We start from the raw sequence: 27,909 nt of genomic DNA on the forward strand, positions 1-27,909 counted from the left end.
GCCGGGCCGCGTCGAAGCCCCGCCCCCTCCGCCTCACAGCGGCCTGGTTTGGTTGTGTTGCGGCTTGGAAAGGAGACGCTGCCCTTCCGCAGCGATGGGATCCCGGGTGAGTGCGGTCACTGCGCGGGCGAGCAGCGAGGCAGGGGGCAGGAGCGAGGCTTGCGGAGCATGGAGCCCGGCCCACGCAGGGGTCCGCGGCCCAGCTTGTCCGCTAAGGTGTCCGAGGTGGGATGAGTGGGTGCCCTGGACCAGGCGCGCGAGAGGATGCCTGGCTCTGGGGGTGGAACGGGAGCTGGGTCAGAGAGGAGACTCCCGGGCCTGGAACGCCGCGGGCATCCAAGTAGGGTCCGCGGGTGCTTCCTGGCCTGGAAGGAGCACGTGTGCTGGCTGTGGGCAGCGCTGTGTGCGGATGAACCTCGAGGATGTCCTGGGGAGGTCGAGGCCAGAGTGGAAGGTCTCTGCCCTGGCTCCGCAAGGAGCAGATGCTGAAGCTTGGGATATTGCTGATGTCCCTTCTGGGGATGCCCAATATCAGGCCGCGTGGGATCCCACAGAGATGTCCCAGGATGGAAAAGACAGGACGTGAGGTGGCTTAGGGCTGACTGGTCTGGTACCATAGCTAGGTAGGTCAAGGTGGGACGAGAGAACGCTCAGGCCAGAGGCGTTAGTAGGATTGTCTTGCACAAGAGAAGGAGGTCCTGGGGTGGAAAGCCAGCCGGGATATCAGGCCTGACGTGCCATGGTGGAGCAGACACCCTGCCTGCTCAAGAATGCAGAGCAGAAGAGGCGGCTGGCTGCCCAGGCAGGGCCAGCATTAGAAGTGAGAGGCAGATAGGATATGGTGGTGTTGAGCTTGGACCCTTCCTTTCTGTGAAGTGATCTTTCTCTTGATGGGCACAGCCAACACTAACTGGACTCTCCTTCAGACATGACAGGCCTTCATCCCCACCTCCACCTGCGTAGGTCCTGGAACAGGCTCACTTCTAATTCCATGTGGCCTTCTCAGAAGTTCAAGGCCCTGAAGCCCTTCAGGTTTGATATGGGCAAAGCAGCAGGCAGGAGCTAGGACACTCTACCACAGCCTTGGGGCCTCAGTTTGTATATCCTTGTGGTAAATGATGGTTACCTTGACAGTCCTGAGGGAACTGCACTTAGAATTGTCACGGAGAGCTAGTGCACTGGCCTGTTGAAAAGACAGAAGAGTAACTCCTTGTCATCTGTTGTCCTTGTCCCCCACCAAGGCTCAGCCAGGCTGGAGGTTTAGAGGAGGGACTGTGAATTGTAGCTCACTTCACACCGTCCAGGCAGAGTGTCTCCTGCCCTTGACAATGTGGTAATTTTTTTGGCCCTACTCACTCTGCTTGCCCGCCCTCTGCCCTCCGCCCTCTGCTCCACCCACCCCCCAGCCTCAGGGCCAGCCTGATAGGGCTGTGTGCACTCCCCACTCACCAAGAATAAGCTGTTCCTTCTTCATTTCTTGTGCTGGCCTAGTGACTTTTAGCCACCATCCCAGGAAGACAGGGTCTGTCCTGGTCTGTATGTTCCTTTCTCTGGAGATCCCAGGAGTCACCCTTGAACTTGATCATAGCAGTGGGAGCACCCTGCCGGGTCTTGGAGTCTCGGTTATATGTGGTCAGTCCACTGATCTGGCCTCAGAATAGAGCAGTGGGAGCCCCTGAGGTGGGTTTTGGAGACCCAGAGAAGGCTGTCTATGCCCTCTGTGGCTCTGCTGGGGCTGCACTGCCCGCTCCTGCTGCGTTAAGCAGAATCTAGACCTTGAAGTACCCTCTCTCCACCACTTAGCAGGCGGGTTGCTTTAGACTCCTAGCTTCAGCTCCGGAGACTCGGTTTCTTTGTCAGAAGGTGGGGGAAGGCAGGGAGAAACATCTGCCCATATGGTTATGATTCAGTTGGCTCATGACAGTAAACTGAGTGCTTGTGAGACCAAAGCAAGAGAAGTATCTTGAATTCAAGGCCAGCCTGTGCTACAGTTTAAGACTCTGTCTCAAAAATAAATATAAATAAAAACAAAGCAAACAAACAACCCCCACCACCACCACCACCAACAACAACAACCAGATCAAAACAAACCTTTAGCCCACAGGAAGTGAAGCATTCCTGGCTTTGTGAAAGGGATGTCATGGTTCTCAGCCGGGAGCCTGAGAACTTTATTTAGAAAATGGCCTGTGTGTTTAAAAAGGCTGAGAAAGTGCAGAAGGCCCTAAGTTAGAGGGTGACCTATTTATCTCCAGTCTCTGTGTTCTTTCTGCAACCAGCATACCACACATGCTGCCTTCAGCTCCCAGGCTTGTTGAGGTGTCTGGACAAGGTTGCTTGCCTGCCTGCAGGGCGGGCTGGGGCCTGGGATTCCAGATGCCCACTTGGTGTTCATCTCACCCTCTGAAGATACTGTTTCCTCCACCCACTGCTACATGCTAGACCAGTGCTTTAAAAAAAAAAAATCGAGACAGGGTGTGCCTAAATTGCCCAGTCACTCTTTGAACTTTTGATCCTTCTGCCTCAGTGTTCTAAGCAGCTGGGATTATAACCCTTAGTGAGGTGACCAACCCCTGAGGACACTCTTGTTTACATCTCTTTTTTGTGTACACCTTTTTAAAAAAAAATTTTTTTACTGTGTATGGGTGGAGTGTTTTCTAAACCCCAGGTTTTTTGTTGGTTTTTTTGCTTTTGTGTTTTGAGACGGTTTTTCTGTGTAGCCTTGGCTGTCCTGGAACTCGCTCTGTAGACCTGGCTAGCCTTGAACTCACAGAGAACTGCCTGCCTCTGGATTAAAGGTGTGCACCACCACACCTGGCAGTCTAAGCCCCAGACTTTTAAAAAATATTTTGTGTGTTTTGTCTAAATGTTTGTCGTGTACTATATTAATGCCTGGCATCCATGGAGGCTAGGTCAGAAGAGGGTAATGGATCTCCTGGAACCAGAGTCATAGATAGCTGTGAGCCACCATGTGGATGGTGGGAATTGAACCTGGGTCTTCTAGAAGAGCAGCTGTTGATCTTAAAATTATTATTATTTTTTTTTTTTTTGATTTTCAACACAAGATTTCTCTGTGTGTTAACAATCCTACCTGTCCTGGAACTCTGTAGACTAGTCTCTCTTCCAACTCACAGAGATCCTCCTGCCTCTGCCTTCCAAGTGCTGGGATTAAAGGAGTGGACTACCAGGCCCAGTTTAAAACACTTTTCTTTGGGGCTAGAAAGATGGCTCAGTGGTTAAGCATGCTTGCTTCTTTTCCAGAGGACGTGAGTTCAGTTCTCAGCACCCACATCAAGTGGTTTACAACCGCCTGTCATTCAGCTCCAGTATGCAGTGCCCTCTTGTGGCCTCTGCAGGCATCTGCATGCGTGTGGTGGATACACATGCATAACTAAACTGTGTATGTGAGTGCAGAAGCACCTGCCACAGGCGCATGTGGAAGCTGAGAACAGCTTCTGGGAGACGGTTCTCTCCTCTCACGTCTAGTTTGATTTCTCTTGCTGTGATAAAATACCCTGGCAAAGGCAACTCAGGGGAGAAAGGTTGTTTTGGCTTGTTCCAGGTGATAGTCCATGGGAGGAAGTCACAACGACAGGATCTCATGACACCTGCTCACATTACATACACAGTTCAGAGGCAGAGGGTGAAGAATGCATGTATGCTTTTACCCAGTCCATGGCCCGAGCCTAGAGAACGGTGCCACACTGTGGAAGGGTCTCCCACCTTAATTAGCATAGTTAGTCCCTCATGGATATGCTCAGAAACCCACCACCCAGGTAATTTTAGACTTGTCAGGCTAACAGCACATTCAACCGTGGTTCTGGGGAACTCAGTTAGTTGTCAGGCTTGCTTAGCAAGTTCTTTTACCTGCTTAGCTATCTCAGTGGCCCAAAGCTTTTTGGCAGGCTTGGGTATTGAACATGGGGAGGTGAGCACTCTACCACTCGGCCCCAGCCCTGTGTGTAGCTTCCTGTGTCTCACTTGGTCATCTGTTCCTCAGCTCTGTGGAAAGACGTGTTATGTGTGTCCCTGTCCTGCTGGCATGTGGATGGTGCCCAGGGCCCAGCCAGAGACCAGTTGAAGACATTCTCCTTGGAAGCTCTTACCCCGAGAGTTCCCACCTTGGGTGCTAGGCCTGCCATGGCGTTCCGTCGGACTGAGGGTATGTCCATGATCCAGGCTCTAGCCATGACGGTGGCTGAGATACCCGTGTTCCTGTACACGACATTTGGTCAGGTAAGATGGGTGTGGTCCTGTCCAGGGGTCCTCAGCACCTGGGAGAGCTGAGTCCTTTCATGGCTATACTGTGTGTCTTAGTTAATTTCTCATTGCTATGATGAAATGTCTGGACTAAAGCAGTTGAGGGGAGGAAGAGGGGGTTGGGCTTGCAGTTCCAGTGGGCTGTCGTCCATCATGTGGAAGGCTGGGCAGCAGAAGCAGGAAGCTGGTTCATCACACTGTACTCAGGAAACAGACTGACAGATGCATGTTTATCAGTGCTTACCCCTTTCTCCATTTTATACAGGGCAATTTGCCCTGCCCAGTAGTGGTCCCCTCCACAATTAGGATGGATCTTCGTTGGTGCTGGACAGATGGCTCAGTGATTAAGAGCACTGGCTGCTCTTCCAGAGGTCCTGAGTTCAATTCCCAGCAACCACATGGTGGCTCACAACCACCTGTAATGAGATCTGGTGCTATCTTCTGGCCTGCAGGCAGAACACTGTATACATAATAAATAAATAAAATAATAAAAAACAACAGCCGGGCGGTGGTGGCGCACGCCTTTAATCCCAGCACTCGGGAGGCAGAGGCAGGCGGATCTTTGTGAGTTCAAGGCTAGCCTGGTCTAGAGAGCGAGATCCAGGAAAGGCGCAAAGATACACAGAGAAACCCTGTCTCGAAAAACCAAAAACAAAACAAAAAACAAACAAAAAAAACCAACAACAGTCGGGGCTTTAAGCCCAGTCTTTACTCTAAGGCTAGGTGATCCCTTGACTTTAGTTTGTCAGTGGGAGTGCTGACTAAATCCTTGACACTCCGAAAGCTTTCTTTTGTGGGACAGAGTTCCACCTGGGCCAGCAACAGAGGGTGACCAGGATGAGGCTGTTTGGTTGGAGTGGTCTAGGACAGTGAGTGTCATTAACTCCAGATGTCATTGGGAAATGGAGCTGTCACATCTGGGTTTGAGTTGTGTGTTGGTCACCATCTACACATGTCTTAACTGCTGTGAACCTCAGATTCCTCATTTGAAAGGTGGCAGGGATTCTGACAGGTGACACAGGTCAGGCCCTGGTGCAGTGTCTGGCACTGTACCCCTGCTGGCACAAATGGTGACCAGCAGCGTGGGGGGCACACTGAGTCCCAGATCCCAGTATTCATGTCCTCAGTGATGCATTGTGCTCTCTTTCTATTTCTGGTTCACATTTTAGAGACGCTGGCCTGATTTCCTTTTCAGTGCCCCTTGTCACTCTGATCAGCAGAGGGACACTGTGCCCACACCTAGAGCTTCCCTTTAGGTGACATAACCAGGCCTCTTGTCTCTTTCCTCCAGTCTGCATTCTCCCAACTGCGGTTGACACCAGGTCTGAGGAAGGTTCTTTTTGCCACAGCCCTTGGGACTGTGGCCTTGGCCCTGGCTGCCCACCAGCTGAAGAGGCGTCGGCGGAAGAAAAAGCAGGTGGGCCCTGAGATGGGAGGTGAGCAGCTGGGCACAGTACCCCTGCCCATCCTCATGGCCCGCAAGGTCCCTTCAGTGAAGAAAGGTAGGTGTGTGGTAGAGGAGCCCTGACATTGTCACGTTTTAGTGTTGTTCCCTGTGGGGTCTTGGGCTAGTGTCTTCCTGCCTCACGCCATGTTCTCCCAAATAGGAATGATAGAACCATTCTTTAGACCCTGGGCTCCGTCTTGGTGGGTGGTATTGGTTCTGGATGTCTTTGTCACCTTAGGGGACACCAGGTCAGGGCCCAGGACTGTCAGTTTCCCCATGCTCAGAAATAGGAAGAGCCACGAGCTTCATGAGCCCAGTAGTGTTTCTTGAATTCTTTTTAGGGGAAGAAAGGATTTGCATGTGGTAAAATTCACCCTTTTAGTGTGTGCTGAGCTTTCAGATGGTACCGTCATAGAACCACGTCACTATGAGAGAACGTTGTTTAAAAACGTATTTTGGTGTTTGTATGTGTGTATACACATGTGTAGGTGTGTACCATGGTGTACATGTGGAGGTCAGAGGACAACTTGTAGAAGTAAGTTCTCTCCTCCTTCCACAGTGTGAGGTCTGGGCTCACCTCAGATCATCAGATTCAGCAGCAAGTGCCCTTGTCCACTGCACCATCTTGCTGGCCCTAGAAAACTCATTTTTTTTCCCCCGAGACAGAGTTTCTCTGTGTAGTTTGGTGCCTGTCCTGGATCTCGCTCTGTAGACCAGGCTGGCCTCGAACTCACAGAGATCCGCCTGCCTCTGCCTCCCAAGTGCTGGGATTAAAGGCGTGCACCAGTGCCGCCCAGCCCTAGAAAACTCTTCATCCCCTGGCAACCTTGTGAGTAGCTGTTCGCCATGTGCCAGTGTCTTGTTGCTCTTCTTCCAAGGCAAGGTGTTCTCATCTCGGGAGACAGTTTTCCGTCTTGGAAAACAGATTTTAAAGCCAAGTGTGATAGTGTCTGCCTGTAACCCTGGCACTGGAGGCTGAAGCAGGAGGATGCACAGTTAAGGCTACCATGGGCTACAGACTACTGAGATTTTTGTCTCAAAAACCGAAGTAAATGAGTCAAGAAAGATAAGGAAAAGGAGGTTCCAAAATTGCTTTATTTGTTTATGTGCTTATGTATTTATTTATTGTACACGAGGCAGTCAGAGGACTGCTTGTGGGAGCTGGTTCTCTCCTGTCACCACGGGGTCCCAAGGATCAAACTCGGGTCATCAGGCTTGGTGGCAAGCACCTGTACCTGCTGAGCTGTCTTCCCAATCCTGTCGTTGTTTAAGATCTATATGTCTGTGTGTGTGAGTGCTTTGCCTGCCTGTATGTATCTCCACTCTGTGCCTGTGGAGGTCAGAAGAGGGCACCGGGCCATCTGTGACTGGAGTTAGAGATGGTGTGAGCCACCATGTGAGGCCTGGAAATAAAACCCGGGTCCTCTGCAAGAGCAGTAAATGCCCTTAACCACCGAGCCATCCCTCCAGCCCGTTTGTGTTTGAAGCAGGGCCTGACTTTAGCCAGCGCAGTGAGTTTTAGTAGTTAATTGTCCTTGCAAATGCTAACTTTATCTTGACAGCTGCAGCCAGTCTTTGCACTGCTGCAGAACTGGACCTTGAGAAGTGAGGACGGCCCTGCTGGCCTGCATTGGCCCTGGGAAGCCGGTGCCATGCCACCACACAGGGTCTACCTGTGTGCCTGGCACCACCACCCCCATTTTGATTTCACCCTTTTTCTCCCTTCCCACCCTTCAGTGCCGTGTGTGTTTAGTGTATTCTTCTCATGAACTGTACCCCAGCTCCTGATTCTCTCTCTCAACGTGTGTGTAAGTGTGTTTGTGGGTGAGTGTGAGCTCTCTCTTTCCAAGGCTAGTGTGGTGACTAGAGGTCAGTGTATGCCTGGTGCCCAGAGAAGCCAGAAGAGGCACCGCAGAGGCCTTTGGAACTGGAGTTACAGCCACTTGTGAGCCACCACGTGGGTGCTGGAAACTGAGCCCAGGTCCTCTGGAAGAGCAGACAGTGCTCTTAACAACTGAACCACCTCCCAACACCACCCCCCATCCTCCTGAGACCGGTTCATGTAGCCTTGACTGCCTCAAACATACCGTGTAGCTGAGAATAACCTTGAGCTTGTTTTTATACTCTGCCTATTTGTTTGTTTGATTTGTGTGTACATGTGTTCTGTGTATGTGTGCAAGTGCATTTGTGGCTAAGTGTGAGCTCTCATCCCAAGGCAAGTGTGGCACCCAGTCTCAGGTGTAGCTCTTTACCTTGCACCTTGTTTGAGATGGAATCCTTTGTTTTCACAACTGCATGCACAGGCTAGCTGTCCGTGAGCCTCTGGGCTTCTCTGGTCTTTGCTCCCATCTCTCCATAGGAACGCTGGGATTACAGACATGGACTACTGTACCTGGTTTTACATGGGGTCTGGGGATTTGAACTCAGGTCTTCATGCTTGTGTGGCAAATGCTTTACCCGTTGAGCCATCTCCCCAGCCTGACCTTGAACTTCTCACCCTGTCACCTGCACCTCCTGAGTGCCTGTGCCTACCATGCCCCGTTTATGAGGTGCTGGAGGGCAAACCCAGGACCTCCTGCATGCTGGGCATCCGCTCCTCTAACTGAGCTATGGCCTGGCCCCTTAGTATTTTTACATTGTTTATTGGGGGGGCTTGTGTGCCATGGTGGATGTGTGTAGGTCAGAAGACAACTTTCAGGAGTTGGTTTTCTCCTTCCATTGAGGACTGAACCAGGCTGTTCGGCCTGGCAGCAAGTGCCCTTACCTGCTGAGCCATATGGAAGAGAGAGTTCTTTATCAGTCAGTTAATCAAGCACACAGGCAAACTGAGCAAGAGGTAGGGAAGTGACCCGCCTTGCTCTTGTCCCAGCATTTGGAGCCCTCCTATGGGCCTGGCTGGCCCTGTGTTAAGTCAGCAGGCCACAGGAGGGGCCTCATTCCTCTGCTAAGTGTCCACACTCAGCGGGATCTGCTGGTGTCTTGGTGTTGGAGGTCAGGTTATCAGAAATATGAGGATGGGGAGGGTGGTCAGGTGGAGGAAGCCTGCAAGTTCCACCCTTCTCTTCACAGGCTACTCCAGCCGGAGGGTTCAGAGCCCCAGTAGCAAGAGCAACGACACTCTGAGCGGCATCTCCTCCATCGAGCCCAGCAAGCACTCAGGCTCCTCCCACAGCCTGGCCTCGGTGAGGAGCCGGGGCGGGGGGTGGGGGTGGGGTGTGTGTGTGTGTGTGTGTGTGTGTGTGTGTGCGCGTGCGCGCGTGTGTGCGCCACCAAGACATTCTTGGACTCTGCCCTGAGGAAGCTTCTGGACTGTTAGGAAGATGAGAGAGAGGCCCCTTTCATTCCTTCACACCCTCATTCATGAATTCGGGCTTCTCTGTGGCTGATGGTTGGAGGACCAGTCGGAGATAGGTGTGTAGGTGCCAGACAGGGAGCTCATCGGGAAGCTTGGGAGTGCCGGGGAGGCGTCCAGGACGGGGCTGGGTGCTGAGGGTTGGAGGTAAAGGAGACAAAGGTGGACACTCACTGGAGCTCAGCTTCAGGGGCATTGACTCTGTTGTAAATCATTCAGCAAGGACCAGGCCTGGAGCTCTAAGCCCGGCTCTGGCTCTGCCCTGGTGATGCCCTTGCCCTCAAGTCTGGAGTAAGGTAGAGGCTACTCTTGTGGTTGAGAGGCTCCGAAACAAGGTGGCAGCTGTCTGTCCTTGTCTGGCTAGTAGGGACAGGAAGTGGGGTCCAGGGAGGTTTCATACGTGGCTGTTGCTATCAACCTCTGTGTTTCTGTGGGATATCATCAAGCTGTTCTGAGGATGTGGGTGCTGGCCTAGCTCACTTGGGAGGTACCTAGGAGGGCGTGTGGCCTGTGGTCAGGCAGTGGGGTGGGCTTAGAGGGGTCCCACAAAGGGCCTCACTTCTTATCTGTATACTTGGTCCCCAGATGGTAGTGGTCAATTCATCCAGCCCCACAGCTGCGTGCTCAGGTTCGTGGGAAACCAGAGGGATGGAGGAGTCTGTGCCTACCACTGATGGCAGTGCCGAGAGCCTCTACGTACAAGGTGCGACTGGGAGGCCAGCCCAGGGCCTGGGGTGGGTGACAGTGTGGCAGGGAAGTGGCCTTCTAGGAGTCTGGGCAAGGCAACTCACTTCTTCAGTTACTGCCCCGCCCCCCACATCCCCAGTCACTCCTTTGCAGCCCTTTCTGGTCAGAAGACAGACCTGCCTGGAAAAAGGCCTGAATACTGACCAGCCCCAAAGAAGTCACGACCGGGCCGTACGGCCCTGCCCAGTTCTGGTCCTGCCCTGGCCTTTGCCTCCTGCTGTGCCTCATCCCCTTAAGGGTGAGACTGTGACCCTCTCTCCTGTCTCTTCTGTTCTCAGGCATGGAGCTGTTTGAGGAAGCCTTGCAGAAATGGGAGCAGGCACTGAGTGTGGGCCAGAGGGGGGATGGAGGCAGCACCCCCACACCGGGGGACAGCTTCCAGAACCCAGACACCTCGTCAGAGGCACCGTCAGAGGTAGCTGGTCTGCCCCAGTCACTGTGCAAGAAGGTTGGCAGGGTGGGACAGACTGACTCCAGTGTGACCTCTCCACAGGCATTCACTAGTCTCCCAGCCGTGAAAGCTGAGTAGTGTGCTTAGTGCCGGGCCGACTTGGTGATAGCTTAGTGAACAAGTCCTGTGTTGATAGTCAGGCCCTTCTCAGCAATGTTTGGGGGAGGCTGGGTGTGCTGAGCAAGACTATAGGAAATGGGTCTTTGTCACTAGTTGACTGGGTTCTGGGGCCTTTGGATTATGTTTATGATTTTTGGGAACACCACTCAAGTTTGTTATTATAATTCCATAATTTATTTATTTGTAAGACTTTATTTTTTTAGTGTGTGTTTCCCTGCATGCATGTCTTTGTACCATGTTGGTGCCCACAAGTCCAGAAGAGGGTGTTGGATTCCCTGGAACTGGAGTTACAGTTAGGAGCCACCAAATGGGTGCTGGGAACCAAACCTGGGTCCTCTGCAAGAGCAGCAAGTGCTCTTAACTGCTGATCCACCTCTCTTGTCCCTATCCCCCCTTTTTTTCTGGCACTTTTTGAGACATGATCTTTCTATGTTGCTATGGTTGTTCTGGAACTCACTCTGTAGACCAGGCTGGCCTTGAACTCACAGAGATCCAACTGCCTCTGCCTCCCAAGTGCTGGGATTAAAGGTGTGGGCCACTACTTTATTCATTCATTTATCTTTGTGTATGTGAATGTGCACACCAAGGTGCATGTGTGGAGGTCAGAGGTGTTGGCCCTTGCCTTCTGTCTTGTCTAAGATGGGGTGTCTAATTCACTGTGCTCCAAGCAACTGCAGGGGATTCTCCTGTGTCTGCCCCTCGGATGCGCATACTGTATCCAGCTTGGCATTAGTTCCGGGGATCCCAGCTCAGGTCCTCATGGTTGTGTGGCAAGTGCTTTATCTACTGCACCATGTCCCTCGCCAGGGTGTCCGTTTTAACACGTGTAGGCAGTAGGCTACACCAGTGTGCAAGCAGGCGGAGTGCAAGACTTAGTTAGGTGTGAAGAGTTCTGGAGAGAAAGGTGAAAAAACTTCCATTTTACCTACATTGTCAATGCCTTTCTCTTCTGTTGCTTTAAAAAGACAAAACTCAAAAAATTGGAATTAAACTGGGAACCTTGCATGACCAAATGCACAAGGGCTAAGCCTCAGCCCTGTGTTTGATAATTTTGAGCACATGTGCTTGGCATTGGCTTTGTGGGTAGCAATACTATGGGCTATTGTTGTTTTATTCTTTATGTAACCCCAAGGCCCCCAGGTTCCTGTTCTCTGCCTGAGCAAGGTCAGGTGGGGACTCCTCTTGGGGAGCCCCAAGATGTCGGGAACCAGCCAGGAAATGGCAGTAGCCTTAGACATTAGAAATCTGGGGGAGCCTGGGTGTGGCGGCACACACTCAATACTGGGGAGGCAGTCAGAAGGTCACAGAAAGTTCCAGACCAGCTTGAGGTACAGAGTGAGTTCTGGGTCAACTTGGGTTTCAGAATGAGACCCTGTCTCAAACCAAATAAACCAACCCAGGGGAATTTCACAGGGACTTGGTTGCTCAGGTGAGGGGATACCTGGGATGTGTGTACTCCGAGTGCAGGTCAGGACCACCTTGTGGCAGCTGGAACCACCGCGATCTGGCTGGTAGGGGTTGTGTCATCTATTCTAGCCATCTTTGCACCTCCCTAGAATGGAACCAGCTTGATTGGGTGCCTGGAAAACAATGTGCTCTGCAGGAGTGGGTGGTGCCTGCAGCGTGGGGCCGGGTGGCGCCTGGCACAGATAGTTACAGGTGAAGGTCCACTTCTGTTGCCCAAGTGGAAAGCTGAGCTCAGAAACCTGTCACTCAGAAGTCATGGAGACAATGAGTGGGGTGCAAAGCTGAGAACCCCACATGCCGTGGACTCTTACTGTTCCTGTGTGGGCAGATGATGGCACCCACAGGTGTTTGTTAGGGAGGAGGAGGAGGAGGAGGAGGAGGAGGAGGAGGAGGAGGAGGAGGAGGAGGGATATGGCATTGGTTCTCCATTGTATTTACTACTCTGGTTACATCTGTGTGTATGTAAGACAGGGTGTCACCAGTAGATCAGGCTGGCCTCAAACTCACAGAGGTATATCGACATCTGCCTCCCAAGTGCTGGGATTAAAGATGTGAGCCACCACACATAGTTACAGCATTTTTGGTTTGGGGGTTTTTGCATTATTTATTTGTGTGTATGTGTGTGTGCCAGCGTGCCGTGATGTGCGTGGAGAGATCATGTGGGAGTTGTTTCTCCTCGAACTCACAGAGATCCGCCTGCCTCTGCCTCCTGAGTGCTGGGGTTATGGGTGTGCATCACCACAACTGGTTTGCCAGGCCTTTAAAAGTTTTTTTTAATTATATTATTTATCTATTTGTGTGTGTGTGTGTGTGTGTGTGTGTGTGTGTGTGTGTGTGTGTGTGTGTAGCATCTGTTGTTGTTGTTGTTGTTGTTTTTTGTTTTTTTTGTTTTTTTTTTTTTTGTTTTTTGAGACAGGGTTTCTCTGTGTAGCTTTGCTCCTTTCCTGGAACTCGCTTTGTAGCCCAGGCTGGCCTAGAACTCACAAGAACCTGCCTGGCTCTGCCTCCCAAGTGCTGGGATTAAAGGCGTGGGCCACCACCGCCCAGCTTGTTGTTATTTTAGATTTATTTATTTTACATTATGTGTGTGAGTATTTTGCCTATGTGTATGTATGTTCAGCACATGTGTGCCTGGTACCAACCAAGGTAGAAAAGGGGTCAGATCCCCTGGAACAGGTTACACATGGTTGTGAGCCACTGTGTGGTGCTGGGAACAAACAGAGCCTGGGTCCTCTAAGAACAGCCAGTGCTCTTAACTCTTGAACCATCCATTCAACCCATTTTAACTTTTGTTTGTTTTTGGAAACAGGGTTTCTTTGTATAGCCCTGGCTGTCCTGAAACTTGCTTTGTAGACCAGGCTGGCCTTGAACTCAAAGAGATCCACCTGCCTCTGCCTCCTGAGTGCTGGCATTTAAGGTATGTGCTACCATGCCCAGCTCCTGTGTTAACATTTTTTTTTTTTTTTTTTTGAGACAGGGTTTCTCTGTGTAGCCCTGCCTGTCCTGGAACTTACTCTGTAGCCCAGGCTGGCCTCGAACTCACAGAGATCTGCCTGCCTCTGCCTCCCGAGTGCTAGGATTGAAGGTGTGCGCCACCACCGCCCGGCCTGTGTTAACATTTTTAACGGCTGGGTTGAACAGTATTCCTGTGTTATAGTTCACTCACATTATGCAGCTCAGTGGCTTTTAGTATATTTTGGGGGCTGTGGCCATCAGTCTTGGTCACTTCATAAATCCCCACATTTCCTCACCTCCTCCCCCAGCCCTGTGCACTCCGGCTTTGATCTGCATCCCTTTGCTGATGGTGCCTGGCTTTTCATGTGCTGTGTGCCGTCTGCACACGTGTTAAACTCTTTATTCCTGTTGTCGGGTTTTGTGGGGAGGCATGGTGCAAGTGTGGAGGTCTGAAGACAACTTGCAGGAGTTGATTCTCCACCTCTGTCGTGTGGTCCTGGGGCTCGAACTCAGGCTCGTGGGCAAGCACCTGTATCTGCTGAGCAGTGTTGCTGGTCCCCATCTGTGTGTTTCCTTTGGAGAAATGTCTGTTCTGGTCCCTGCGTGTAGGATTACAACACTCTGGTTGTTTTTAATCTTACGCTGCTGCTGTTGAGTGTGAACATCCCTTGTATGTTCTAGGCTCAGTTCTGTTTTCAGATCTATGACTTACAGGGATCTTCTGTCCTGTGAATTTTCACGTTCTTTTTGTTTTGTTTTCTTTGAGACAAGATCTCTCTACATATCCCTGGCTTCTGCCTTGGAGTTAGCTCTGTAGAGTAGGCTGGCCTTGAACTCACAGAGATTCACCTGCCTCTGCCTCCCAAGTGCTAGAATTAAAAGCGTGTGCCACCTTACCCATATAGTTTTCCCATTGTTGATGGCATCCATTGAAACACACTAGACAATTTTATTTATTTATTTATTTATTGCTTTTTTGAGACAGGGTTTCTCTGTGTAGTTTTGGTGCCTGTCCTGGATCTTGCTCTGTAGACCAGGCTGGCCTCGAACTCACAGAGATCCGCCTGGCTCTGCCTCCCGAGTGCTGGGATTAAAAGTGCACCACCACCGCCCAGCTACGAGACCATTTTAAATTCCAGGGCTAGAGGTGAAGCTTAGCTGATAGAGTGCTTGCTTGCTGTACACCAAGCCTATTGTGGGGTATTTGTACACTGTGTATTTGCTGGCAGGATTTCCAGGGAGAGAAAGGAAGAGGAGGAGAATTGAGGTACACAGGAGACGCCAGGAGACATGGAGGAAATAGAGGTGCAAGACAGAGGAGAGGTAACGCCATGTGATAGAACATAGATTAATATAAATGGGTTAATTTAAGTTTTAAGAGCTAGTTAGGAACAAGCCTAAGCTATAGGCCAAGCTTTCGTAATTCATAAGAAGTCTCCGTGTCATTATTTGGGAGCTGGCTGGACAGAGAAAGACTTGCTATACAAGCTTGGGTTCCATCCACATAAGCCAGAAATATGCCAGCAATCCCAGCAGGGAGGTGGAGGCAGGAGGATCAGAGTTTAAGGTTACATAGTAAATTTGAGGCCAGCCTGGTCTACATGAGGCCCTGTCTCAAAACAGAAACATTTTTCTTTCATTCTGAAAGTCATGGTGTCTGCTTTTCTTAAGTTGGTTGAGCTTCTGTGTTCTTTCTGTGTGCAGCTTTAACCCACCCACAGTTATTCCCAGAGAGCTAACAGACGTTTTGATGAGCCGCCAGGCAGGCTTTGCCAGGAACCCAGCAGAGTGGCCTGTGGCCCAGAATCCTGTAGGTCTGGTGCAGGTCTCTCTCCTGCCGTATTTTAGCTGGTCACCCTGGGCCACTTAACCACTGTAAGTCTTCTCTGTGAAACTCTGTCCCAGAGAGATGCTTTGAGGCCGAACAGCAAGGTCCAGGGTAAGCCCTCACTTATGGCTGCCTCGCAGCTCTTCAGGCCCTTTCTTGGGCTTAATTGGCCCTCATCTGTCTCCTCCCTGGGCCCTGGTTACTATAGCAACAGTCTCTACTCTGGTTGCCTCCACCTCCATGGAGAGAGTAGTTAGGCTAACTCTTGCCTCACCCTGGGCCCTAAACCCAAGAGCCCCAGGGTGGAAGGGAGGACCCCACTTCCCATGCCTGGGGCTGGAGGTCAAGGGTGGTAACACGGCCACAGAGATGGCAGGCTGTGCCCCTACACCAGTTCCCACCCTCCGCCTCTAGCTGAGGCCCTGCTCGTGCCTCCCCGCAAGCGTTCCCCTGCCACCTGTGTCCTCCCTAGACAGCCAGTCCTTTGCTGTCCAGCTTGTCACCTGCAGGCATGACACTCATGTAGTGCAATGTCCCTTTTTAGTGACAGCTGCTACTGTGTGCACCTGTCTCCCGAGTCCTAGGAACCCTCTTGACAAGGTGACACCTTTTCAGTCCCTTAGGGAAGGTCTTGGAGGATGCCACCTTGAAAGGCTTGCCTACGTACATAGGATCTGAACTCTGGGTGGTGGGGTGCAGCGGGGGAGGGGTCTCCAATCCAGAGACAGTCTTGGGTCACCTAGAGACACACTGTTTTCTAGGAAACATGTTCAGCCAGTCAACCAACCAACCAACCAACCAAAAAGGCAGCGAGAGGCTGAGGGTATGGCTTGGCTGGTAGGGCACTTACCTAGCATGCAGGAAGCCCTGAAGTGCTCAGTCTGCAGCACCATGTCAATTCAGGTGTTAGGGAGTAAACTTGGGTCTGCTTCAAGACCAGTATGCTATCTAACTGAACCACTGAGCCATCTCCTCATGGTAAGATTTTTTTTCTTTTTGAGACAGGGTCATGCTGTGTAGTCCTGGCTGCCTGGAACTCACTAATGTCCCACATTGGCCTCAAACCTGAGATTTTCCTGTTTTGCCTATAGGGTCCAGGATTACAGGTGTACTCCACGATGCCATTCCTGCTGAGATCCTTTGCACGCCTCTGGCATCAGGGTGTGTGTATTTACACCCATGATACTGGGCCTTAGGCATATGTGGCTGGTGCCTCCTGTAGTGGGTGGCACGATTGTAGAGTTTCTCGTTTGGACCCAGAGCCAGCGTCATTTCCTTGGCCCTATCTGAATGGGGAGCTTGGAGCTCTAGGTTGAAGGTCATTGTTTGTGTCATAGCCAGAGTCGCAACGGAGGGAGTTTGCCGAGAAGCTGGAGTCCCTGCTGCACCGGGCCTACCACCTGCAGGAAGAATTCGGCTCCACCTTCCCCTCCGACAGCATGCTGCTGGACCTTGGTGAGCAAGACCATTCAGGCTGCTGCAGGCCTGAGGTGCCAGGAACAGAGGTCGGGGACAAAGTGAGAGAGCCGGGCTTGGTTCCCCAGTGCCGCAAACAAATCACAGTTCCCAGGTCCTCATTGAACAAATAGGGAAACTGAGATATTCCCTTAAAGATGGCAGATAGACACTGAAGCAAGATGAGGCTGAAGGAGTCCACAGTTAGTGTGCCGTGCCTGGCCTCTTGGAAGCACCCTTAGGCTGTGTGTCTATATCTCTCCCGACAGGTCTTCAGGCCTTTTCGTTCATTTGGTAGTTAGCCAAAAGCAGGCCGAGAGCCACAAACAGAAAGAAGTTCTTTGTCACTTGGTGGAGGTGAAGGGATGTGAACCACAGAGAGGGAACCAGCTTGCTCAGCCCAATGTCCAGTATCCTTCTCATGTCTGCTGTGTGTCTGGCCTTTCCCAGAGTGCACTGAGCCCTGTGGGAACAACTGGGGTCCAAAAAGGGCTGGCCAGTTCTGCAGGCCACATCATTCCTGGCATCTGGGCATTGGCCTCAGTGTAGCTTTGCCTACTGGAAAAACCCTGTTCCCTTGGATCTTCCTCTATAACTGAAGTTGATAGGGCCTTCAAGGTGACCACCATCAAGTCTGTGGCCTCTATTTATTTGACACACCTTTCCTAAGTGGCAGATGAGGGAATGGTGGCTAATTGCCCTGTGGATGCCCTTAGGCAATTTCAGCCTTTTAGAAAGGGAAACAGCTGTGGTGGTGCTCGACTAATCCCACAGGGAGGCCGAGATAGAAGGATCTCTGAGTTCGAGGCCAGCCTACTACAGAGTGAGTTCTAAGACAGCCAGGGATACACAGGAAAACCCTATCTCAGAAAACCAAACCAAAACCAAAACCAAGAAAGGAAACACTCACTGGGCAGGGCCACAGAGAGCAACAGAATGGGTATTGAGATGGCTCAGGGAAGTTTTGTGACCTCTGCCCACATCTGCCCCAGACAAAGCCTCTGGAGGTCTGGGTGTCAGTGCTGTGGGTCAGTCCTGCAGCACCATGGGTCTCAGCCCGGTCCTACTCCCTTCCAGAGAGGACCCTCATGCTGCCCCTGACTGAGGGCTCACTGCGTCTGCGGGCCGATGACGAGGACAGCCTGACCTCGGAAGACTCCTTTTTCTCAGCCACTGAGGTGATTGGCATGGGGAACCAAGTTGGGTTGGGCCAGGCCTTCTGGGCCAGCACTAGGTTGTGGGGAAGTAAGGTTATTTTCTTAGGTGAGAACCAAGCCCTGCTTCCTAGAGACTCCAGTGCCAGGTCAGGGAGGCCTGAAAGGCCAGGGGTTGTAGATCTGCACGGTCAGAGCATAGGTGTCCCCCTTTCCCCTAGGACTCTAGACTATACCCAGCTCTAGCTTCTCTAATCTTACATACAGTGCTTGGTTAGGGTTAGTCTGCTGCTAGGCTGGGGCAAGGGGCGTGGTGTCTGCTTGGGACAGGAAGATGGGTGCCTGTGTCCTGTAGACCGTCCCTTTGGGAAGAGAGCCTGTAGGTGGAGTGCTGAGGTCTAGGGCTGGACTCGAACTAGACCTCCTGTCTCATGGAGCTAGTGTGTCTTTGGCATCCCCATGATGGGCCATAGGCAGGCCCCTTTGGGTGGTCCTTGTTGGTATGGCCCAGAGCTCTGTGGGGTGCTGCTCACTGGTCTCCTTGGCCCCCTCTCCAGCTCTTTGAGTCCCTGCAGATCGGAGATTACCCGCTCCCTCTCTCCAGGCCTGCTGCTGCCTACGAGGAGGCTCTGCAGCTGGTGAAGGAGGGGAAAGTGCCCTGCCGAACACTCAGGTGAGAGTAAGTGGGGCCTGGGGGGTGCTCCAGCCCCAGGGAAGAGGGCAGAGGCCCACAGGGCCTGGCAAGGATGCAGCTGAGGAGTGCCTCACACTGGCCGTGCCTGGCCCATCTCACCTTAGCAGAGGTCAAGAACAAACCCAGGCCAGGAGTAGTGGTGCCCGCCTTTAATCCCAGCTCTTGAGAGGCAGAGGCAGGCAATCTCTGTGAGCTCCGGACCAGCCTGGTCTACAGAGTGAGTTCCAGGACAGCCAGGACTGTTATACAAAGAATCCTGTCTTGAAAAACCAACCATCCAAACAAACAAGCAAAAAAAACCCACAAACCCAGAACCAGGAAATAACTGCTCGGTAGAATACTCACTTAGCTCACCCGGGACCTGAGTTCTGTTCCTGAGAAAGAGACTGAGAAAAACAGAGATACCTTTAGAAAGAGGTAGGCCTGTAGCCATCTTAGTGTGTGACCTTGACAGAAGTCCTCTTGTCTCTTGGCCTCTCCTCTTCTGTGCTTACATGTGGGTCTCTTAATCCTCTCTTTTGGGCAGGGAACTTGACATTCTTGTATCCCAGGCTGGCCTTGGACTTGCTGTGTAGCTGAGAATGACCTTGAACCTCTGATCCTCCTGCATCCACCTCTGGAGTGCTGGGATTATATGCATGTGCCACCACCCCAGTTAGTTTTGGTTTTTCCAGACAGGGTTCCTCTATGTAGCTCTGGCTGTCCTGTAACTCAGTCTGTACACCAGGCTGACCTCAATCTCACAGATATCTATCCACTTTTGCCTCTCAGGTGCTGGGATTAAAGTTGTGTACCACCACCACTCTGCAAGAAAATGTTATTAGCATATATTAGTTATATATAATAGTTTCATTGTGACATTTTAATGCATGACGTAGTGTATTTTGATCATATTCAACCCCTGTCCTCCTCCCCTTCCTGCTAATCCCTCTTTCTGTCTTCACCTTCTGTTTTCATGGTTTCATGGTGTGTGTGTGTGTGTGTGTGTGTGTGTGTGTGTGTGTGTGTGTGTGTGAGAGAGAGAGAGAGAGAGAGAGAGAGAGAGAGAGAGAGAGAGAGAGAGAGAGAGAGAATGAACGTGAGTGAGTGAGCCAGTGAGTCACCTTAGGGTTGCCTTCAGAAGCATAGACTGTGGGCTGTGGGTGAGGGTTGTTTCAGGAGCATGGATACCTCATCAGTGGGTACAGTACTGAAGAGAAATGTCTCTTTCTTTCCCATCAGCATTTACTACATATAAATCTTAAATCTTCAGGGAGAGTGGTGTTCTTTGCCCTCTTAAGAGAACCTTGCTGAGTTGTATGGACTTGGTACTTTTGTTTTCTGATCACGGCTTATCGTACGGTTTAAAAGTCCACTGACCGGAAACAGCAGCAAGCTCTATTGAGTGCTGTAGTGACTTGGAGGGAGATGCCATATGGAACTGGTTTGCCATTTTGGTCCTGTGCCAGGGAGCAGTGATGGCTGATTGTGGTCTAAAGGAGGCTGAGGTCAGTCTAGGCACCATAGCCATAACTGCCACCTGTGCCCAGGACCAGAAGGGCCAGTGAGGCCCCAGAGAACATCCAGTCAGCCTCTGCCTTTGACTGGGGAGAGACTGAACATAGAGGGAGGCTGGCAGCAGCTCATACTGCCAGGCTGAGGCAGGGCCAGGTTGGACCTTTGCCCCCTCCTCACCCAAGGTACACTCTACCCTCCTTCGGGCCTTTGCTAGGCAGAACCAGGTGGCACGACACCATCTGTTCCTCTCCTCAGGACAGAGCTGCTGGGCTGCTACAATGACCAGGACTTCCTGGCCAAGCTGCATTGTGTACGGCAGGCCTTTGAGGTGGGTGTGTTGCAGGGGCCACTGGGAAGGGTGCTGGGCCTGCCCCACACAGGGCCACTCTGTGCCCAGCCACGACTCTGTCCTCTTCCTGGGCTCTGGGAGGCTGCCAGCTCACCCTCTTCTTTCTTCAGGGTCTTCTAGAAGAGAGGAACAACCAGATCTTCTTCGGGGAGGTCGGCCGGCAGATGGTGACAGGCCTGATGACCAGGGCTGAGAAGGTAGTGGGGCCGCGACTGTTGTTTCAGATTGTCCTGTCCACAACCTCTCCCTCCAAAACCTTATTTCTGGCGGGGGGCTTGCTTTGGTTTGTCTTGTTGACTGTTGATTGGCTCTTTAACAACAAGCTGGTGCCTGTGGCTCAGTGGGTAAAACCACATGATCCTTGGGAATGGTGACCTGAGGAAGATCCCCAAATCCCGTGGTGAAAAGGGAGGCCAAGTCCCAAAAGTTGTCCTCTGACCTCCACATGCTGCCTGTGTATGGGTGTGTCCATACTCACATGAACACAGTAATAATTAAAACCACTAATTGGGGCTGAGAAGATGGCTCAGTTGATAAAATACTGCCCGTGTGAGCATGAGGACCTGAATTCAGAACCTGTCTATTAAAAAGCCATGTGTGGTAGAGTGTGTTGTAATCCCAGTGCTGTGGAGGTGGAAATGGCCAGATCCATGGGGTTCATGGCCAGTCAGTCTAATTGGTGAGTCCGTAGTGAGGTACCCTGTCTGAGAATGACACCTGATCTCCTGTCAGGCCTGCACATACATACAAACACTTTCAAACCAAGTAGAGGAGTCCTGGCATATTCCTATGGCAGTGGGGTGCTGGGAAAGGGTTGCGGGTCCCTCCCAACCTGGAAACCCTCCCTGTTCCAACTTGGAAAACTAGAGACTTGACCTCTTTCTTTCTTACTTGTGACTCCAGTACAGCTTTATAAAACTGACCAGTTATGAAGTGCAAACCCCAAGCCGGGCGGTGGTGGCCATGCCTTTAAGCCCAGCACTCGGGAGGCAGAGCTGGTTCCAGGACAGCCAGGGCTACACAGAGAAACCCTGTCTCGCAAAACCAAAAAAAAAAAAAAAGAAAAGAAAGAAAGAAAGAAATGCATACTGCAGAAGTTCCCCTGAATCTGTCCAAGGTGACCCTTGCTGAAGTCCCAGATCTATTTCCCGGACTTTCTGACCAGGGGTGTCATTGCCCACCTTCCCAGCCTGTCCCTGCCAACAGCTTGCAGTTTTTGCTTGGTGGTGGCACAGGGTCACTCTTCCACCTTCCCGCTCTAGCGTGCTGGGGTGGTAATTACTGACTGCAGAGCCCTCCGTCTTGGGGGGGGGGTGGTGCGGCTGGCTCTGGTGTGTCCTGTGTTCTGTTGGGTGGGCGTCCTGGCGGCCCCTGCTGTTCTTGAGGTGTTAGCGGCTGTCATCAAACCCCAGATTCCATGGCACCTGTGAGGTCACAGTGTCGGGCCCTGGCAGGACTTTTTGAAGGAACTTGCTAGTTCACTTTGGTCCCTGTTGGCAACAGAAGAGTGTGTGTCCTCGTGTCTTGGCTGATATCAGGTTTTGGTAATCTTAACCTGTGCCACTCTATCCACTGCCCCACGGCTCTTTGCTTGTGGGAGAGGTTACATAATTTTCCATACTTATTACCCGCTTTTGCCTTTGTTAATGGATTAGAGCAAGTCTCTTGAGAGAGAGGGTCTTTTGTAATAGCCTGGCTATGTGCCTGAGGATGATTTTGAACTCCTGAACCTCCTGCATCTGCCTCCCAAGTGATAGGATTACATGCATGCACACCCGTGTCCAGCTTCTTTAGTTGTTATTAATTACATTTAGAAATGCTTATTTTGTGTGCATGAGTATGGGGGCATGTGCATATGCCACTGTGTACATGTGAAGAACAGAGGACCACTTGTGGAAATTGGTTCTCTTCTTCTTCTATATGGGTGCGGGGATTGAACTCAGGTTGTCAGGGTCATGGTAGGTGCCTTTACCACTGTGACATCTTGCTGGTTCTGTTGTGTATTTTTCAGGCCCGGGCTGGCCTCAAACTCATGCCAGTGTTCCTGCCTCAGCTTCCTGAGGCTCTGCCAGAGCAGAGCTTCTCTATAGGCTGTCCTCTCAGTCCTTTTCCTGTGCTAGAGGAATGGTCTGAAAGCCCTGTCCACCCTTGTCCTCCACCGCTGGAACCCTGAGTACTGACATGTGCTGTGCTGGCCATACTTTGCCCTGTGCAGCTTTGGGCACTGGGGCCTTGGGTGCATACCAGACCCTGTCCCTGCTTTGGGCCTTTGTCTATGCTGCCCTCTGTGCATAGCACATCCTTCCTCATTATCTGTTATTTAGACAGTTTGGAATCACATAGAGGAGAGTATGGAAAGGTGTGTATAACATGTAATGGAGAGAAAATGAACCCCCGAGGGTTCCCACCTCTGCCCTTCCCACCCCGCATCCTCCTTATGATGCCCTTTGTTCTCTCCCATGCAGTGAAGCTCACACGGGCCAGGACTGTAAGCCTGGCCCGGGTGTTTGTGCAGCCGTGGCCCTGACTCTGGAGGCCCTGACAGGTGCTGCATTGGCCTTAGCCAGGTGATTGTCCGCAGTGCCTGCCACCTGCCCCAAAGTGATTTCCCTCCAGCCGCTCTCGGAGCTCCGCCACAGTCTCTGTTTAGCAGATGAGGAAACGGACCTGGAGAGGGAAAGGAGGCTTCCCAGACCACTGAGCAAGTCGAGTGCGAGCCAAGCTTTGCAGCCACGGTGGCTGGGTCCAGCCTATGCCCCTAGTTGGCTCTCCTTGGCCTCCCAGGATTAGGAGGGGAACAGAAGAGAGGTGGCCTAAGGCCAGGCCTTCTGAGCAGGCCTCTGCCGCCTCTGCCCCAGTCAGTCTTAGGCTGTGTTGTTTTACAACTAGTAAAGGTCCCTGGGCAGCTGCTGAGCCCTGTGACAGGAGCACTTATGTAGCTCTGTCTGGGCTCCCCAGGCGCATCTGCAAAGACGTTGGCCCTGTGGGAAATGTCCAGGCTCTGGCATTGTAGCAGCAGGACCATTTTGTAACCATGCAGCCTTTGGCCAAGTCTTGTGTCTCTCTCTAAGTGGGCTGTTTCCATTTATAAGTGGATGTGTCCTGTGTCAGCCACCCTCCATGCTGGGCAAGCCTGTGCTACTGAGCCATATCCCCTGCCCCTGCAAGAGTGTGCAGGCCTCCCATCTCACCCCTGAAAACCACACCACCTGGGCACCTCCAAGGAGAGATCTTGTAACAGCTGTGCCTGGCTCCCAGAAGGCCACCAGTGTTTAGTCATGAGCCAACCTGAGACATGGCTGGGTGCCCTGGTGTGGAATCTGCCCCAAACACTCTGGTTCTTAGAAGATTCAGGTAGAAGACACCTCCTTGCCTCCTCTCTGGGGTAGGGCCCCAGCTCTGCTGGCACATTCTTATCCACAGCCCAGCCCGCCTGTGAGTCTTTTCCGGCTGGGTCTCAGGGTCTCTCCCACAACCAGAACCGGCTGTGCTTCTCACAGAGTCCCAAAGGCTTCCTGGAGAGCTATGAGGAGATGCTGAGCTACGCCCTGCGGCCTGAGACCTGGGCCACCACCCGGCTGGAGCTGGAGGGCCGAGGGGTGAGTTGGTTCCTGTTGAGCTTCTGGGGTCCTTCCGAACTGAGATCTTTTTGCTGGGAGCTTGTGCCCGGCTCTCATCGGTGCTAAGCAGATGAGAAGGCTCATTACTGCACAGAGCCTGGGTTCCAGCCATTCCCTCATGTGTCACGCAGAGGCCCCCTCAGGCCTCAGCGGTCTGCACAGCAGCTCTAGATCCAGCACCCCCTCTTGCAGGTGGCATGTATGAGCTTCTTCGACATCGTGCTGGACTTCATCCTCATGGACGCCTTCGAGGACCTGGAGAGCCCCCCATCTTCGGTGCTGGCTGTCCTGCGGAACCGCTGGCTCTCTGACAGCTTCAAGGAGACGGTGGGCCACCACCCCTGTCCCTTACGTTCGTGTCACACAGCTGCCACTGGCCTTCTTGTCTCTAGAGCTCATTTATTAGTCCTCTGACTCCGGACTGGTCCCTTCTCACTGAGATCTGCGGCAATAGACCCAGGGCTCTCTCCAGGCATTCCGGAGCTCCTTGGTGCCCTGGTTCCAGCAGGATGCACATTTCCCTCTACTGTACCCCACGTGGTGCAGAACCCTCACTCTAGTTGACACTAATTACATTCATTTTAATGCATCACATTAGTTTAAAATAGAGGAAAACTTCCCTCCCAACAACTCTACCCCCAAAACAAACCAACAAAAATCAAACAAGCCAGGCAGTAGTGGTGCACACCTTTAATCCCAGCAGTCTGGAGGCAGAGGCAGGCAAATTTCTGAGTTTGAGGCCAGCCTGGTCTATAGAGCTAGTTCCAGGACATACAGACAGCCAGAGCTACATAGTGAGACCCTGGCTTGAAAAACCAAAAGCAGGCTGGAGAGATGGCTCAGAGGTTAAGAGCACTGGCTGCTCTTCCAGAGTTCCCGAGTTCAATTCCCAGCCACCACATGGTGGCTCACAACCATCTATAATGAGATCTGGTGCCCTCTTCTGACATGCAGGCATACATACATGCAGATAAAACACTATAAATAAATATATATATATAAAGTAAATAAATCTTAAAAAAAAAAAAGAAAAAGAAAGAAAATCCAAAACCAACCAAACAAAAAACTCAAAGACCACCAATGATACTCTAGTTACATTGTGGTGCTGCTGCCCATGACTGACTTCATAGACACTCATGGTGACTCCCCATGACCACCAGGTGAGGTAGGTGGGGTACTGTGTCATGGCCATTTGACAGAGGAGGAAACTGAGGCCTGGGAAGCCTCAGTATCTAATTGGAGTAAGGGTAAGTAAGCAGTAAGGGTTAGAGCCTAGATTCAAAAATAGGTGTGTATGGTGCTAAAGAGATGGCTCTATGGGTAAGAGTGTTTACCGCTCTTGGAAATGACCCAGGGTTGTTCCCTAATGCTCACGTGGTAGCTCACAACACCTGTAACTCCATTCTCCAGTTCCGGGGATCCAGTGTCCCTTGGCCTCTGTAGGCTCCTGCACAAACACACACACACACACACACACACACACACACACACAGTAAAAAGCTAGGCACCTGTTGTCAAATTGAGGGTAAAGAAAAATCAAGGCTCAGGCATGGTTGAGTGTAGGTGAGTTGTGGGAAGTGCCCATCCTGGGGCCAGGACTGGGGCTGTGAGTAGAGTGTTCTAACCCTAGGCTGGGATCTTCTCTGTGTTTAGGCTCTAGCCACTGCGTGCTGGTCTGTCCTGAAAGCCAAGAGGAGGCTCCTGATGGTGAGTGGCGCTGAAGCCCCTGGGGGCTGTGCTGGGTCCTGACTCCCAGCACTCCCCTGACCAGTCAGGAAGGGAAGGCCCAGCAGAGCATCCAGAGTCCCCACTCCCACACTGACCACCCATCCTGCCACCGTACCCCACTTGGCCAGGTGCCCCATGTAGCTCCACCTTGTTTCCTCCCTCGGGAGCGGCCATCATGTCCCAGGACTCAGCAGAGGAGGCCACTGAAGGAGGGAGGCTAGGAGGGCCGGTGAGTGCACAGGAGTGGCCTCAGTCAGCGAGCAGGCAGACTTCCTCCTGCCCAGTCAGCACAGCTGCTACGGTCAGTGCTTTGGGTCGACTTTGCCCACTGAGGCCTGCATGGGGCAGCTCTCAGAGTAGGCTGCTAGCCCCCCCCCCCTTCTGTAGAACTGAAAATCAGGGCTATACAAGCCCAGGGTCACCTAGCCAGGACATAAGTGGGCCTTTCGATGACCCCTGATCCCCAACGCTGGCCTGGTCCTTAGCCCTGCCACTCACCACAGGTGCCGGATGGCTTCATCTCCCATTTCTACTCCGTATCGGAGCATGTCAGTCCTGTGCTGGCCTTTGGCTTCCTGGGACCCAAGCCCCAGCTCGCAGAAGTCTGTGCTTTCTTCAAGGTATATGACGACAACCCCTGCCTCCCTGCTCCTGACACAGGCACCCTCTCAGTGCCAGAAGAGGGGTGGGGGCCTGGGCTGCTCTAGATGAGGGTGTAGAAGGAGCCCCAGGAAGGTGGGGCCTGAGAACGGGAGAGTGGGCTGGGGCTTGGTCATTGAGAAAGGGACTTCGTAGGATGTAGAAAATGTCACAGGACCCAGGCCCGACACCAGTCTCCTCCCCCCAGCACCAGATTGTGCAGTACCTGAGGGACATGTTCGACCTGGACAACGTGCGATATACGTCAGTACCAGCCCTAGCAGAAGACATCCTACAGCTGTCCCGGCGCCGCAGCGAGATCCTGCTGGGCTACCTGGGGGCACCAGTGACCGGTAGCACTGGGCTGAATGGGCCACTGCCTCGAGAGAACGGGCCCCTGGAAGAGCTGCAGTAATGGGACACAGGCTGGAGGGAGAGGTGGCTGCTTGAACCTCATTCACAAGGGTGATGGGAGAGAGAAGGCTGCCCCTCCCGTTAGGTCGGCATCCAAGGGCCAGGGTGGCCAAGGGCCATTGTCCCTGAGTCTGCTATACCTCCTCTTCTGGGAATCCCAACACCCAGAGGACAAATTTCCATGGAGAGGAACCACTAGGAACCCTTGGGGTTGCCTGGGAAGCAGGGACAGGCCAGGGACGGTAAGGCGTGATAAGGGGAGACAGAGAGAGAGGAAGGTGTTACAGAGAAGGCTCTCTGTATGGACCATAGAGCCCCAATCCCTCTGGGCTGCAGACAGCACAGGAGGATATCGGTGGGGGATAGGACGTGCAGGGCTGTGTGGTGACAGTCACAGGGTCCTGGAATAGGAGCCAGCACCCAGGCTTCTGGCCAGTCCGGAAAGCCCCATCTGGGCCATCCAGAGGTGGGCTGGCCTGTGCTCACATCTGAGCGGGAACTAGCCCTTCACAAACCAGGCACCAACAACCCAGGACCCTGTCCTCCCACAGTCCCACGCCCTGCCAAAGACTCAGTTCTTACCCACCTCTGCCACCACCAAAGATGGAGGAGGGCGGACTGGGCACTTCCTACCAGCCTATGACCCTGGAGCTCCCTGGTCAGTGCTGGGCTCCAGCTGAGGGCTCTAACCAGAGCTCACAAAGGCCTATCCCCTGTGTTAACATCTGCTGCTCTAGAAGTGAGGACCTAGAAATGGTGGCAAGGAGGGCAGAGGGTGGCAGGATGCACAGCAGGACCCCACCCCCACCCCCCACCCCCACTTCTGACAAGAAGCTGGACTCAGCACTTTGCCTTCACCTCCATGCACACATACTCTGGAGCTGCACAGCAGCATAGAGCCCACCTCCGGCAGCCGCCAGCCAGGGGCCCGCAGACAGTTCTGTAAGCATTTGCCATGGCAGCTGCCCGAGTCCTGGCAGCCCTCTCCTTTCGCTTGAACTGGGAAGTTTTTATTTATTGCCTTAACACTTTATTTGGATGTTCTGTCCGTCCCAGGTTGTGAGACCTGCGGGAGAAAAGACTCCTGTTCTGGTCTGGAGTTGAGCACTGGCTCTGGGACCCAGTCCCTCTGGAAGGGGCAAGGGCTTCCCAGGGTTGGGAGGATACAGTGAGGATAGGGCGGCCATGGCTCTGGCTGCAGATCCTCTCTGAGGCCTCTGTGCAGAAGGCAGCAG

At 52.5% G+C, this 27,909-nt stretch overlaps 1 protein-coding gene across 2 annotated transcripts; it reads left to right on the forward strand.

Moving 5' to 3' along the window:
• Positions 1-27,481, forward strand: Miga2 (mitoguardin 2). Of its 2 annotated transcripts, XM_059259978.1 has the most exons (16): positions 1-106; positions 3,998-4,233; positions 5,549-5,759; positions 8,774-8,886; positions 9,642-9,759; positions 10,082-10,218; positions 16,462-16,579; positions 17,657-17,757; positions 18,291-18,406; positions 20,180-20,252; positions 20,384-20,470; positions 23,774-23,872; positions 24,086-24,220; positions 25,547-25,600; positions 26,125-26,241; positions 26,469-27,481. In XM_059259978.1, the coding sequence occupies exons 2-16, from the start codon at positions 4,138-4,140 to the stop codon at positions 26,673-26,675; spliced, it is 1,782 nt and encodes a 593-aa protein (XP_059115961.1). In that variant the 5' UTR covers positions 1-106; positions 3,998-4,137; the 3' UTR covers positions 26,676-27,481. The 2 variants fall into 2 exon arrangements, with proteins under 2 accessions (XP_059115961.1, XP_059115962.1); XM_059259979.1 differs by lacking the exons at positions 1-106; positions 3,998-4,233; positions 5,549-5,759; positions 8,774-8,886; positions 9,642-9,759 and having other exon boundaries at positions 10,113-10,218; positions 16,466-16,579.
• Positions 27,482-27,909: the final 428 nt, after the last annotated feature.

Source organism: Peromyscus eremicus, chromosome 4, assembly GCF_949786415.1.
Source record: "Peromyscus eremicus chromosome 4, PerEre_H2_v1, whole genome shotgun sequence".
Lineage (NCBI taxonomy): Eukaryota > Metazoa > Chordata > Mammalia > Rodentia > Cricetidae > Peromyscus > Peromyscus eremicus.

Bases quoted from the DNA above. Each gene is read 5' to 3' on its own strand.
- Miga2 (XM_059259978.1), top strand. From the start codon at position 4,138: ATGGCGTTCCGTCGGACTGAGGGTATGTCCATGATCCAGGCTCTAGCC. The intron at 10,219-16,461 runs GTAGCTGGTCTG...TTTGTGTCATAG, and splicing joins CGTCAGAGGCACCGTCAGAG to CCAGAGTCGCAACGGAGGGA. The intron at 17,758-18,290 runs GTGATTGGCATG...CCCCCTCTCCAG, and splicing joins CCTTTTTCTCAGCCACTGAG to CTCTTTGAGTCCCTGCAGAT.